Source organism: Hordeum vulgare, chromosome 3H (genome assembly GCF_904849725.1).
Source record: "Hordeum vulgare subsp. vulgare chromosome 3H, MorexV3_pseudomolecules_assembly, whole genome shotgun sequence".
In the NCBI taxonomy this organism is placed as follows: Eukaryota; Viridiplantae; Streptophyta; class Magnoliopsida; order Poales; family Poaceae; genus Hordeum; species Hordeum vulgare.
This window is the reverse complement of record NC_058520.1, coordinates 119,613,711-119,626,783: the sequence shown is the minus strand read 5'-3', so window position 1 is coordinate 119,626,783 and position 13,073 is coordinate 119,613,711. Positions and strand designations below refer to the sequence as shown.

The 13,073-nt window shown below is 40.5% G+C and overlaps 1 protein-coding gene across 1 annotated transcript; it reads left to right on the top strand.

Annotated features, from left to right (window-relative positions):
* The first annotated feature begins 7,445 nt into the window (after nt 1-7,445).
* LOC123443189 lies at nt 7,446-11,452 on the top strand. The gene is made up of 3 exons (XM_045119485.1): nt 7,446-7,583; nt 7,681-7,832; nt 11,093-11,452. The coding sequence occupies exons 1-3, from the start codon at nt 7,484-7,486 to the stop codon at nt 11,171-11,173; spliced, it is 333 nt and encodes a 110-aa protein (XP_044975420.1). The 5' UTR covers nt 7,446-7,483; the 3' UTR covers nt 11,174-11,452.
* Nucleotides 11,453-13,073: the final 1,621 nt, after the last annotated feature.

Here is a 13,073-nt window from a genome sequence, read left to right as displayed (position 1 = left end):
CCGTCGGATTGATACGTTGGTTCTCAAACTGAGGGAAATACTTACCGTCGTTGTGCTACATCACCCTTTCCGCTTCGACGGAACACCAACGCAAGGCTCCAAGGCCATGGGGGAAATCCTTTGCATACTTGCCTAGGAAGTCCCTTAAGGCGTAGCTGCAGCTGAAGGATTCCTGGTGCCGTCGACACAACTATTTCTGGCGCCGTTGCAAGGGATACACATCAAACATCAAGGGGTCACCTTATAATGCTACCGTCGTTCTAAGCAAGATAAGGTGCATAAAAGGATTAACATCGCATGCAATTCATAAGTGACATGATATGGCCATGATCTTGTGCTTCTTGATCTCCATCACCAAAGCACCGGCATGATCTTCTTGTCACCGGAGCCACACCATGATCTCCATCATCATGATCTCCATCATCCTGCCACCATCGAGGTTGTCGTGCTATCTATGCTATTACTACTAAAGCTACAACCTAGCAATATAGTAAACACATGTGCAAACACAAACGTTAGTTTAAAGACAACCCTATGGCTCCTGCCGGTTGCCGTAGCATCGACGTGCAAGTCGATATTAACTATTACAACATGATCATCTCATACATCCAATATATCACATCATATCTTTGACCATATCACATCACAAGCATACCCTGCAAAAACAAGTTATACGTCCTCTAATTTGTTGTTGCATGTGTTTACATGGATGCTATGGGTATCTAGTATGATCGCATCTTACTTACGCAAAAACCACAACGGAGATGTGCAAATTGCTATTTAACCTCTCTCCAAGGACCGCCTTGGTCAAATCCAATTCAACTAAAGTTGAAGAAACCGACACCCGCCAGTCATCTTTATGCAACGAGTTGCATGTTGGTCAATGAAACCGGTCTCTCGTAAGCGTACGACTAATGTTGGTCCGGGCCTCTTCAATCTAACAATACCGCCGAATCGAGAAAAGACTAAGGAGGGCAGCAAATCGAACATCAACGCCCACAAAAACTTTTGTGTTCTACTCGAGATTACATCTACGCATGAACCTAACTCTGATGCCACTGTTGGGGAACGTTGCATGGGAAACAAAAAAATCTACTCACATGAAGACCTATCATGGTGATGTTCATCTACGAGAGGGAGATCGGATCCACATACCCTTGTAGATCGCTGAGCGGGAAGTGTTAAGAAACGCGGTTGATGTAGTGGTACAACTTCGTGATTCAAATCACTGTCGTCCCACGATCTGTCCCACGATCCGTCCCGATCTAGCACCAAACGGACGGCACCTCCGAGTTCACCACACGTACATCTTGATGACGATCTCCGCCATCTTGATCCAGCAAGAGAGACGGGGAAGTAGATGAGTTCTCCGGCAGCATGACGGCGCGCCGGTGATGGTGATGATCTATTCCTATAGGGCTCCGCCCGAGCTCCGCAGAAATCCGATCTAGAGGAAGAACTACAATGTATAGGTTTGAGTTGCATGTGACAAAGTTGTGTCTCAAAAACCCTAAAACCTCTAGTATATATAGGAGGAGGGGAGGGTTAGCCTTGGGGTTTAAGGGAGCCCCAAGGGCGCCGGCCGAAGGAGGAGATGGACTCCCACTCCAATTCGGTTTGGAGGAGGAGGAGTCCACTCCTTCCTTCCCACCTCCCTTTTTTTTCTTTGGTTTTCTCCTTGTGGCGTCATAGCCCACTTGGGCTGGCCTCACCAGCCCACTAAGGGCTGGTGCGCCACCCTAGGACTATTGGGCTCACTCCCGGGTGGGTGGGCCCCTCCCAATGAAAACCCGGAACCAATTCGTCACTCCCGGTACACTTCCAATAATGCCCGAAATCTTTTCGGTGACCAAATGAAACCATCCTATATATCAATCTTTGTTTTCGGACCATTCGGAAACCCTCGTGACGACGGTGACCTCATCCGGGACTCCGAACAACCTTTGGTTACCAACACCTATAACTCAACTATACTAAAACGTCATCGAACCTTAAGTGTGCAGACCCTGCGGGGTCGAGAACTATGCGGACATGACCCGAGACAGTCCCCGGTCATATTCCAATATCGGGACCTGGATGTCCATATTGGATCCTACATATTCTATGAAGATCTTATCGGTTGAACCTCTGTGCCAAGGATTCATATAATCCCGTATAACATTCCCTTTGTCCTTCCGTATGTTACTTGCCCGAGATTTGATCGTCAGTATCTCTATACCTATTTCAATCTCGTTACCAGCAAGTCTCTTTACTCATTCCGTAATACAAGATCATGTGACTTACACTTGAGTCACATTGCTTGCAAGGCTTGTATGTGATGTTGTATTATTGAGTGGGCCCTGAGATACCTCTCCGTCACACGGTGTGACAAATCCCAGTCTTGATCCATGCTAACTCAACGGACACCTTCGGAGATACCTGTAGAGCACCTTTATAGTCATCCAGTAACGTTGTGACGTTTGATACACACAAGGTATTCCTCCGGTGTCAGTGAGTTACATGATCTCATGGTCATAGGAATGAATACTTGACACGCGGAAAACAATAGCAACAAAATGACACGATCACATGCTACGTTCATAGTTTGGGTCTTGTCCATCACATCATTCTCCTAATGATGTGATCCAGTTATCAAGTGACAACACTTTGCATATGATCAGAAAACCTTAACCATCCTTGATCAACTGGCTAGTCAACTAGAGGATTACTAGGGACATTGTTTTGTCTATATATCCATACATTTATCTATGCTTTCATTCAATACAATTATATCATGAATAATAAACGATTATCTTGAAACAGGAAATATAATAATAACTATTTTATCATTGCCTCTAGAACATATTTCCAACAGTCTCCCACTTGCACTAGAGTCAATAATCTAGTCTCACATCGCTATGCGATTTACACTGGAATGAATCTAACACCCATACAGTTCTGGTGTGGATCATGCTTCGCTCGTGTGTGAGTTGATTCCACCCAAATCTTTCCGACGCGGACCCCCTCTTAATAGTACGACTTTCCTACGACTCAAAACCACCAAGAAGAACCATAGAAAACACCGTGCTTCAAAAACACAAAGGGACGATGAATCATCTTGTGTCATGCGATGTATTATCTCAAATGCTCAATTCACACGATTAGTCCGCAGAGGTGCTGTCATCAATCATCAAAATCACTTAGGACAAAATATGCCCTCACACATGTAAAGGTGATGCAGTCGTGCTAAAATCTGTAGCAAAGCGATGGTAAAAGCCGACTATTCTTGGTAAGCTACACACTTTTTGCAAATTTGTAGGGGTAGGCCAAGTTTTAATAACATCAATTTTAGTTTCATCAACTCGAACACCCTTATAAGATACCACAAATCCTAGGAAAACAACCTTGTTAACTTTTCTCCGTTACCTTTTTCCTTCTCTGTTTTGTTCCTTTTTTGGGTTCCTTTTTTTCTTTCATTTCCTTTTCTTTTTGCATTTGAAGGAAAAACATTTTTGAATTTGAAGAGCAATTTAACAAAAAAGTGAACAAATTTGGAAGCGCGAACTATTTTTAAAAGCATGAACATTTATGAATCTTGAGAACAATTTTTTTTAAAAGAGAACAACTTTGAAAAAAATCGAACAAATTTGAAAGTGCGAACAATTTCTTAAGGCAGGAACTTTTTTGAATTTTGAGAACAAATTTTGAAACCGAGAATATTTTTGTAAAAACGTGAACAAATTTGAAATCGCAAACAATTTTTTAAAACATGAACATTTTTTAATCTTGAGACCAAAATTTTGAAAAGGAATTTTTTTTTGAAAAGCCAGAACAAATTTGAAAGCGTAAACAACTTTTTAAAGAGGAACATTTTTTAAATTTTGAGAACAAATTTTGAAACCAAGAATAATTTAAAAAAAATGTGAACAAATTTGGAAGCGCGAATAATTTTTTAAAGCACGAACATTTCTTGAATCTTGATAACTGAAAAGGAGAACAATTTTGAAAAATCCCGAGGAAATTTGAAAGTGCGAACAATTTTTGAAAGCATGAACATCTTTTGAATTTTGAGAAAAAAATTGAAACACAGAACAATTTTTCAAAAAGTGAACAAATTTGAAAGCGCGAACAATTTTATAAAAGCACGGCTATTTTTTGAATCTTGAGAACAAATTTTTGGAAAGCAGAACAATTTTGAAAAATCCCGAACAAATTTGAAAGCGCAAACAAACATTTAAAGCACGAACATTTTTTAAATTTGGAGAAAAAAAAATCAAGAACAATTTCGAAAAATCGTGAACAAATTTGAAAGCGCGAACATTTTTTTAATCTTGAAAACAAATTTGGAAGTGCAAACAAAATTTTAAAGCACAAACATTTTTTGAAAATTAAGAGAAAATTTGCAATCAAGTACAATTTTGAAAAATCCTGAACAAATTTAAAAACGCAAAAAAATAAATAAAGCACGAACAATTTTTGAAACTTAAGTTCTTTTCGAAATTAAGAACAAATTTGAATCTTAAGGAGAAATTTTCAAACCAAGAACATTTTTTGGAAAATACAGAATATTTTTATAAAATCAAGAACATTTTTGAAAAACCAAAAAATATTTTCTAAATCAGAAACAGAAAAGAAAAAAGAAACAAAAAAAGAGAAGAAAAAAACCGGTTCAGGGAACCTTCTAGAAGTTTCCCAAAACCAAAAAAAATCGACTGGGACCTCTAGAAGATTCCTAGAACCGAGCATGGCATCCCGACTACGTGGGCCAAACTGATCCCCGCCGGCTCTATGCGAAGCCTCGACATCGCTTCGCACAGAGCGGCAATTAGGGTTTTCCGGTAGGAGGTCCCTTTAAGGAGTACGCAACGGGAATGCGCGATATGGCGTGGACTATACGTGACCAAACGGGTCGTGTCAATCGGGTCGACCCGACAACACGCCAGCCCGACACGAGACGGGTCCGGTCCGGCACGCTCTATTCGTGCTCATGGCGGCACGCAGCATGCCTCGGGTCGTTTGTTTACTTTTTTATATATATACTCCGATTATTTTAATACCTCTCCTAAATAATAAAGCAAATACGGTTTCTGGTCGTCCGTTTTGGAAATTACCCCTAAATTTTGCATAAATTACCCACCATGCCACTGGTAAGTAATAAAAAACGTTTCACAAAGCGAAAAATTTGAACTGGGCCGGCCCATGTAAAATACTTCTATATTACGCTCTGCATGCTGGGAGAATATCCAACACAGCATATGGGCCGGCCCATGCAGAGACACCTGCTTTTATTTCTGTTTATTTATTTATTTTCAGTTCCGTTTTATTTTCTATTTTAAATAATTTAGAACTTCAAATAATCTTTAAATTTATGATAAACTGAAAATTATAAATCAACATATTTAAAAAACTAAAATGTTTATGACTTCAAAAACTGCTCGGAGTTTTGTAAAAAATGCTCGCATATACAATAAAATGTTTGCAATTTTAGAAAAAGTTTTGTACAATAAGAAAAGTCCATGATCTCAAATACAATTCCATGTATTAAAAATTTTTAAAGGCATTTAACAAAATGCTTTCAAATTCAAAATATGTTAATGCATATAAAAAATGTTACAAAAATTTAAAAATAGCTAATGTCTGTTTTGATAGTTTCTTTTTTTTATTTAAAATCTTCCGTTCCATTTTTGTTTATTTATAATTTAAATAATTTAGAATTACAAAAACTTTTGCATATTAAAAAATAGGAATTTCGAATTAAAACGTTGACGTATTTTAATTTTGAATTAAAAATAGGATTAAAAAAACGTATGATTTATATATATATATATTTTGCAAATTCCAAAACAATGTCCATGAATTTAATAAATATATTACTGATTTATAAATATGTTTGTTTATTCAGAAAAACTTCATGCGTTTCAAAAAATGTTTGTGAATTTAAAATAAAATCCTCCAACATAAAAAATTATGTTCGTCTTTTCTTGTATTGGTTGCCAATTCAAAAGAAAATATTTAAACCCATTCGAAATATGAAAAATATTCACGATTTTTAGCAAATGTTTGTAAATTGGAAAAAATGTTCTCAATTTTAAAATTGTTTCCATATTTGTAAAATTGTTCACGAAAGATCTAATGTATGTGGTTAAACATTAATGCTTATAAGTCTTTGTGACAATATACGTGTGTGAATTTTGAAAAATTAACTGTTGGATGGATCAGATTATTATTGTATGTTTTCTAAAAAAAATCTTGAAATTCAGAATAAATTTTTGAGTTACCAAGATTTTTGACAACCATGATATATATTTTTTGAAAATGTAAAGATTGCTTCAACTTGTGACTAAATTTAAAAGAAGAAACATTTTTTTGCATTTGTGCACAAAATTTCTAAATCAAGCGATGATATTTGAACGTAATGTGGTCATCATCATTGGAGATTATGTTTTTTTCTTCCGTGGCAACGCACGGGCCATTTTGCTAGTATGTATATATATATATATAATATGGTTCAGCAGGCCCAAAAACAAGCCCATGTAGCTGAAAATATATGGTCCAACGTGTTAATCGGACCTACATGACTGCCCGTTTAATAACGGATCGTATCTGAACCTGGAGTTGCAACTCACGGGCTGGCATGGTACGACCCGATTAGTAAACGGGAACTCCTAGTCGGCGCCTTAAGCGCCAGCTAGGAAAACCAGCACCCACACGCACCGCATAACGGACCGACCCAGTCTTAGTGTGGATTTTTTATATAAAAATAAAAAAGCAGATAAAACTGAACATAAAAGGTTCATAAAGCAAAAAATGGTTCACAAATTTCGAAACAAAAAGTTCACGAATTAAAAAAACTCACTGTGATCTAAAAAAAGTTCACTGATTTTGAAAATTAGTTCATGAATTTGAAAAAAGTTTTTAAAATGTTCGTTGAACTGACAAAAAAGTTCATAAATCTTAAAAAAGTTCACCAAATCTAAAAAAAGTTCATCATAATTTGAAAAAAATCATCGATATTCAAAAAAGTTCATAGAATTTTAATAAAAAAGTTCATAAAATTCAGAAAAGGGTTCATTGATTTGAAAAAATATTTGTTCGTTTGAAAAAAAATTAATCAAAAATGGCAGTTTTTTCTGAAAAAATGAAAATGAAGATGAAAAAGTAATGAAAAAAGTAAAGAAAAGAAAAAAAGATAAATCAAAGAAAACCAGTCCTGAAAAACCTAAATGAAAAAACCCATCTAGGAAGCTTCCGGAACCTTCAGAAAACAGAAATACCTCCCCCTTCCGATGGCCGCCCATGACCAAATGCGGCTGCAGGCCCGGTTAAGAAAAATGCATTTTAACCGACGCCTGCAGCGTCAAATAGGATTTGCCTTAGTAAACGTGCCGGTGCGGGCCGTTTACAGCAGGCTGTGCCGGACCGGCCCATTTGGCCAGGTATGGGGTGGACTACGATCCACCCCTCAGTAGATTGTTAAAAAAAATTCCATCCATTAGTCTCCCCTATGGCGGCCTTGGCCTGTGCATCTAATGTGCGCCGCCTCCTCCTCCTCCACTCCGGCGCCGGAGCTCGGGCGAGATCTTTCTACGCCCAGCCCTACCAAGGTACACCCTTTTAGCTACTTTCCTCCTGATCTGTAAACTTTGTGGTTCTTTCTTCGCCGTTCGTCGTGGTGAAGTGGATTGGAATTCCTATGCGCAGCCAAGGTTGGCGTGGTGGAGTTCTTGAATGGGGTCGGGAAGGGGGTGGAGACGCACGCCGGGAAGCTGGAGGAGGCTGTAGGTGGCGATCTCCAGAGGCTGCTCGAGACCCGCACGCTACGCCTCAAGAAGCTCGGCGTCCCCTGTAAGCATGTACGTGTCCTTCCTGTTCACGACATTCCTTTGATTTACTTTATAGTCTCCTTTGTAGTTTCACAGAAGGCTTGATGTGGTTTTGCTGGCTACGCCCGGTTTGTTCGGGCATTTCGTAGTTTAAATGTATGGTTTGGTTAGGTTTTGTTCTCCAATGTTGTGACGCTTGGATAACAGCCATCGGGTCAGGTTGGTATTAGATGGTTCATGTGCACGAACACGAAGGTGTGCATTGCCGCTCCCCCATCCATCTTGATGAAGTGATTTGAGAAAGTCTGGCAGATTTGTTCAAAATATATTTGATCCGTCCAATGTTCTAGGCATATGATTGCATATAAATTGGCACACACATATCCAGAAAGAACCAATCAAGATGTTCAATAGCATGATTTAGGATAACATACAAATGCCAGAGTAAACCGGAGCTCGGACGTCACATTATTGACTCAGTGTCATTCCTGTGTGGAACTCATTAGCATTTGATGGTTCCTTGGACGACATTCCACCACGTAAGACCTCTCTGGGGTTTAATAAAATGAAAGTTATCATAACAGAAGTCCCTGACATATCCTATAGCGATGTCCTAATAACCAGCATTTCTGAACAATTGCCACAAAATTAGAAAAATTCTTTGGGACTGCAATGTCAAAACTCTTAGTTAACTTAAGACCGAGAAAAAGGTGATTCAAAGATGACCCTACAGAAATATAATAATTGAAGGAGATGCAGAAGTAAACTAAACGAAATTAATCTGAATACCGTATTCAGCTTTAGATAGCATTTTACTAGACCAGACATCTAATAGAAACTTCCCAGCTCTATTTAGTGAGGTCCAGTTTGCTTCCAAAGCTTTGTGAAATAGACAAATAGTAAGCCTACTAGTTGACATATTCTTCCACACGCTGATTACAACAATAGGCAAGCATAAAGATTTGCCAACTACGGAATGTTAAATTAACCGTACGCAAAAGTTTGAATGGGAAAAAAATGTTACCGATCTAGTTGAGTATCTAAGCTGAGCACATTGTCCCATAACATGAAACAAATTTGTTAAGAAATTCTGAGAACATCTCTTGGAGCGACAATCTGATAGGCTAAGATGAGGAAACCAAACTACTCCCTCCGTCCCAAAATAACTGTCTCAAGCTTAGGACACAATTTTGTACTAGAGCTAGTACAAAGTTGAGACACTTATTTTAGGACGGAGGGAGTACTTGTTTCTTTGTGTATTATTATTCTTATAAGCTGCAGAATGGCTCAATGAGTCTAATATGTTGAGAAAATAAGTATCAGATCTCGAAAACAATTGTTCATACTACTACATCTATCAGCATAAATGAATTGAACGGTTCTGATCAGGAACTTAATTACGTGGGCATTTGATAAATATTGAACTGCGGCAGCTCCCTGAATCTCTACAAATAAACCCTTCAATAATGTACTTGTTATCTAGACAACATTCTCTATAGAAGCATACAACCAGAACAGTTGCTGTTAGTAAAAAAACAGAGTATTTGCAGAATTATAGCTTCTCGTCAAAGCTATAATTGGCCATGTTTATTCATTAAGAAACCATAACACTCATACTTCTGCTAATTTAAAATCCAAAAGACCACATCCTAGAGTACAGACTTTTTATTCTTCTAAACAATTGCAAGTATAAACTGGAGGGAAAAGAACTAAAACTAAGCTCACATGGATCATCGAATACAAATGCATGCTAAATAAGTACGAAAGGAACCAATTAATTCTAGCTTCCATCCTACTTGTCTAAATAATCATTTCAGCACCCTTCAGGCACCGACTCCAGAAAATTGTAGAAATTGTAGGGGTAGCTATCAGTAAGGCGGTAGCTTTGCTTTGTAACAAATGATGAAAGTTAATCTGGTTTAGACAGAAGGATGAAACAAGTGATGAAAGTTAATGTGCTAAACAAGTATGGCGTTTTCATCCGTCTGTAACCATATAGAAGCCCCCTTCTAATCATTTCCTCGTGTACCCTTTTCGAACCTTCACTCTGAGCAATCAAAAGAAGCAAACGCACATAGTGCACTACCATAGACACAACAACTTGTGGAGCCATGACTGCAGAATTGGTGCCTTAAGTCCTTACAGCTATGATCCTGTCTATGAACTTTAGAAGAGAGCATACTTTTGATTTGGGCAGACAGTTTAACAACTGCTTTAACATTATCATCACGTGGATTAATAACATACAGAGCTACATATTTCCTATAGCATACATAGTTATACTTGACAATATTATAGGTGTACTGTGGATTGATGAAATTACAGGATCCTTTCACTGGGTTTCATTTCCCCACGTCTGACAAAAGCATAGTTTATAGTAACATTTACAGTAATGTTACTGCCGGACCAGGAGTACAACAGGCACTATTGTAACATGTGTTATTCAGGCGAATACAGAGAACATTACCAAGTTCCAACAGATTTACTGAACATGCTCCATGAAACCCCAATAATCTGGTAGAATGGAATTTGTAGATAAAAACGGTAACCTGGAAAGGAGATTCCAGTGCACTAACATTCCGGTAGCAAGTTTGTACTTGTTTGTTTCACCTGGTTACTCTAGTCAACATGAAATAGCAGCACCAACGGACAAAGGTTGGAGCCAGTTGAGGCTTGGTCAGAGGACTTGACACCCACAAAGTTTCTGTTTTGCCATATGGTGGGCTGGCGAAGGCACGTGGCAGTGCTGTGGAAGCCCGACAGAGGAGGCTGGCATATGTTGAAATCTGATTTGGACTAGGATTTTTTGAGTTGAATGCATTTGCAGTTAAATAACTGCACCGAGGCTGCAAATTTTGATAGAAGTACAGTATTTGTAATTTCTGAATGCATTTGAGGTAATTCCTTCTGTCAATTAACTCGCTATTATACTAACATGTGTGAAGTGTTATTTAGTCGGTTATGATGTTTCCTAGGAAGTAGGTAGCTTGTAAATGTGTGGATTACATTTGGTGGATGTTCCAATTGCTTGTAAAATACTGTGAGCAGTGTTCTAAATAACAGCAGCTAAACGAGTGCATGAGAAGCATTTCAGATATTCCACATATCCAGGTTGCTAATCCACACAAGTCTTAAAGATAGTTCACAGCTTGCTCACCGCTAATTGCCATCATCGACATTTACTGTGATATATTTCTTCTGTTTAATGTCCTTTCTTTTCCATGTGGTTAATTTATGATTTAAATTATGTTTGAATTAAATTACTATTTTGTTTCTTTGCCATGGTGCAGAGAAAGTTGATTTTGAGTTTCGCTCACAAGTACCGTCTTGGTCTTTGGAAGCCCCCGGCAGAAGCCAGGAAAGTGCAATAAAGTTGGTTTGTTTTCAAGCGTCCACTTGGAGAAATTCATGCTTGAGGCATCGAATAGTTGTGTTGTAATTTGGATGCCGCAATTAAAATGTTATCTGATAATTGATAAACTCTTATGCACATCCAACCAATAACTGGCCCACTTGATGGTACTCTTTTGTAGGATTCTCTTTGTTAGGTTTGGGAATCATCACTCTTATATTGTTCTAAAGTGAGTCGGCTGGCGTACTTTGCTTCCCCTGTGTTATCCCTAATAATATATCAATTGGCCTAATGATTATACCAGGATGTTATGAGTTATGGTCGATCCTTAGTTTTCCATTTTTTTAATGCAATAGCATTAAAGCACTCCAATAGATGATGTATATTTAAAGATGTAAAAGTAAGGGTTGTATAATTTACATCATAAAAAAAGTGCCTTTTACATCTTCAAAGAAGTCCTAGGAGCATCTCAGCTCTAGCAGACCCCTTAAAAGTTGGTCTTTAAGAAAGCGTAACGTGAAATTGCCCCGAATAGAGCAGACCTCGTAAATAAAACAGTATCCTATTATAACCTATTTTTTTCCTCCCATCCCGATAGAGCCCGTCTTCGGCCACGGCATGCCTCGCCTAGGCGCCGCCAACCCCGTTCTCGGCTATGCGTGCCGTGAAGGAGCGGCGCCGCCCGCCTCACCCGCGCTTTGTCTCGGTGTCGCCCGTTCTTGGCCACGCGTGCCGCGGAGGAGCCCCACACCGCCCGCCCTGATCACGCCTTCCCATCACCAATTGAGCCCGGGACTAACCGACGTATGTGTGTGTTCCCTGACGTGGCCACGCGAGCTCCATCCCCTCGCCCTTCTTCGGCACTGCCCTGCTCATATTTGGGCCGTCGGTGGCCTGCTCTGTCCGTGGACGTATGGGCCGCCGGTGGCCTGCTCTGTCCTGTCCATGGACGGCCTCGCCTTGATAGTGGTGGTCGAGCCGGCGGCGGCAAATTCCCGCGTGCGGCCGCTTCTTCCGACGTGCGGTGATGGATTTCGATGAGTTTTGGGTAGATTCCGATTAGTTATGTAGCGGCGCCTCTGTTCCGAGGAGGTTTGAACGGTTTACGGGCTGGACTGTATACTGCCTTTGAAATTGTACATATAAATTTTTTGTGGATAGATTTACAGTGCCTTTAAAAAGTTTAAGGATCGAACAAGTTTTACGGGTCTGCTACGCGTTGTTTTCTGATCAAAACTGTAACACATCTTGTTTTTTTTACAGATTTGATCGATTTTAAAAGGTCTTCTAGAGTTGCTCTAAGAACCGAGCATTCATTCATTCATTCATTCAGGGTGATGCATCATCATGCATGATTGATCATCAATGGAGATTTGACATTCGTGGCGGTCTGGGACATGGGAGCGCTCTCGCGACCGCTCGCGTCGCCCGCGGCGGCGGCCGTCCACCGCTGCCGCTGCTTCCCTGCTGACTGGAGCCTGGAGCCGCCTCGGACGCGCTGCCGGCCCCGGATCGGGTCTCTCTGTCCAGATCGGGAGGATCTGGAGCGTGCGTCAGTTGCCCCTTCAGTCTGGACCGGGAGGATCTGGATCGGGTCTCCACGCTCCTGCCGCCGGCGGCGGCTGGCCGCGACTCTGCTACTGCCGTTGGGGCTGGTGTGCTCTTGGTGACGCCGGTGGCGACACTCTCTGCCAACCCGCGGCTGCATCTTCAGGCAGCGACACGCGCACCACGTCCGAAGCTTCCACCGCCGTGCTTGTTCTTCGTAGGTCTGACCAGTCTGTGGGTGTCCGATGGCCCCCTCACCTCGCCGAGCCCGCCACGCCAACCTCCGCTCCTCTTGCCGATGCCTCCACTGGCCGCCTGCCGCCACGTCCGCCCCTGACAGGTCCTGATATGGCGGCTGAGCCTGCCACTGG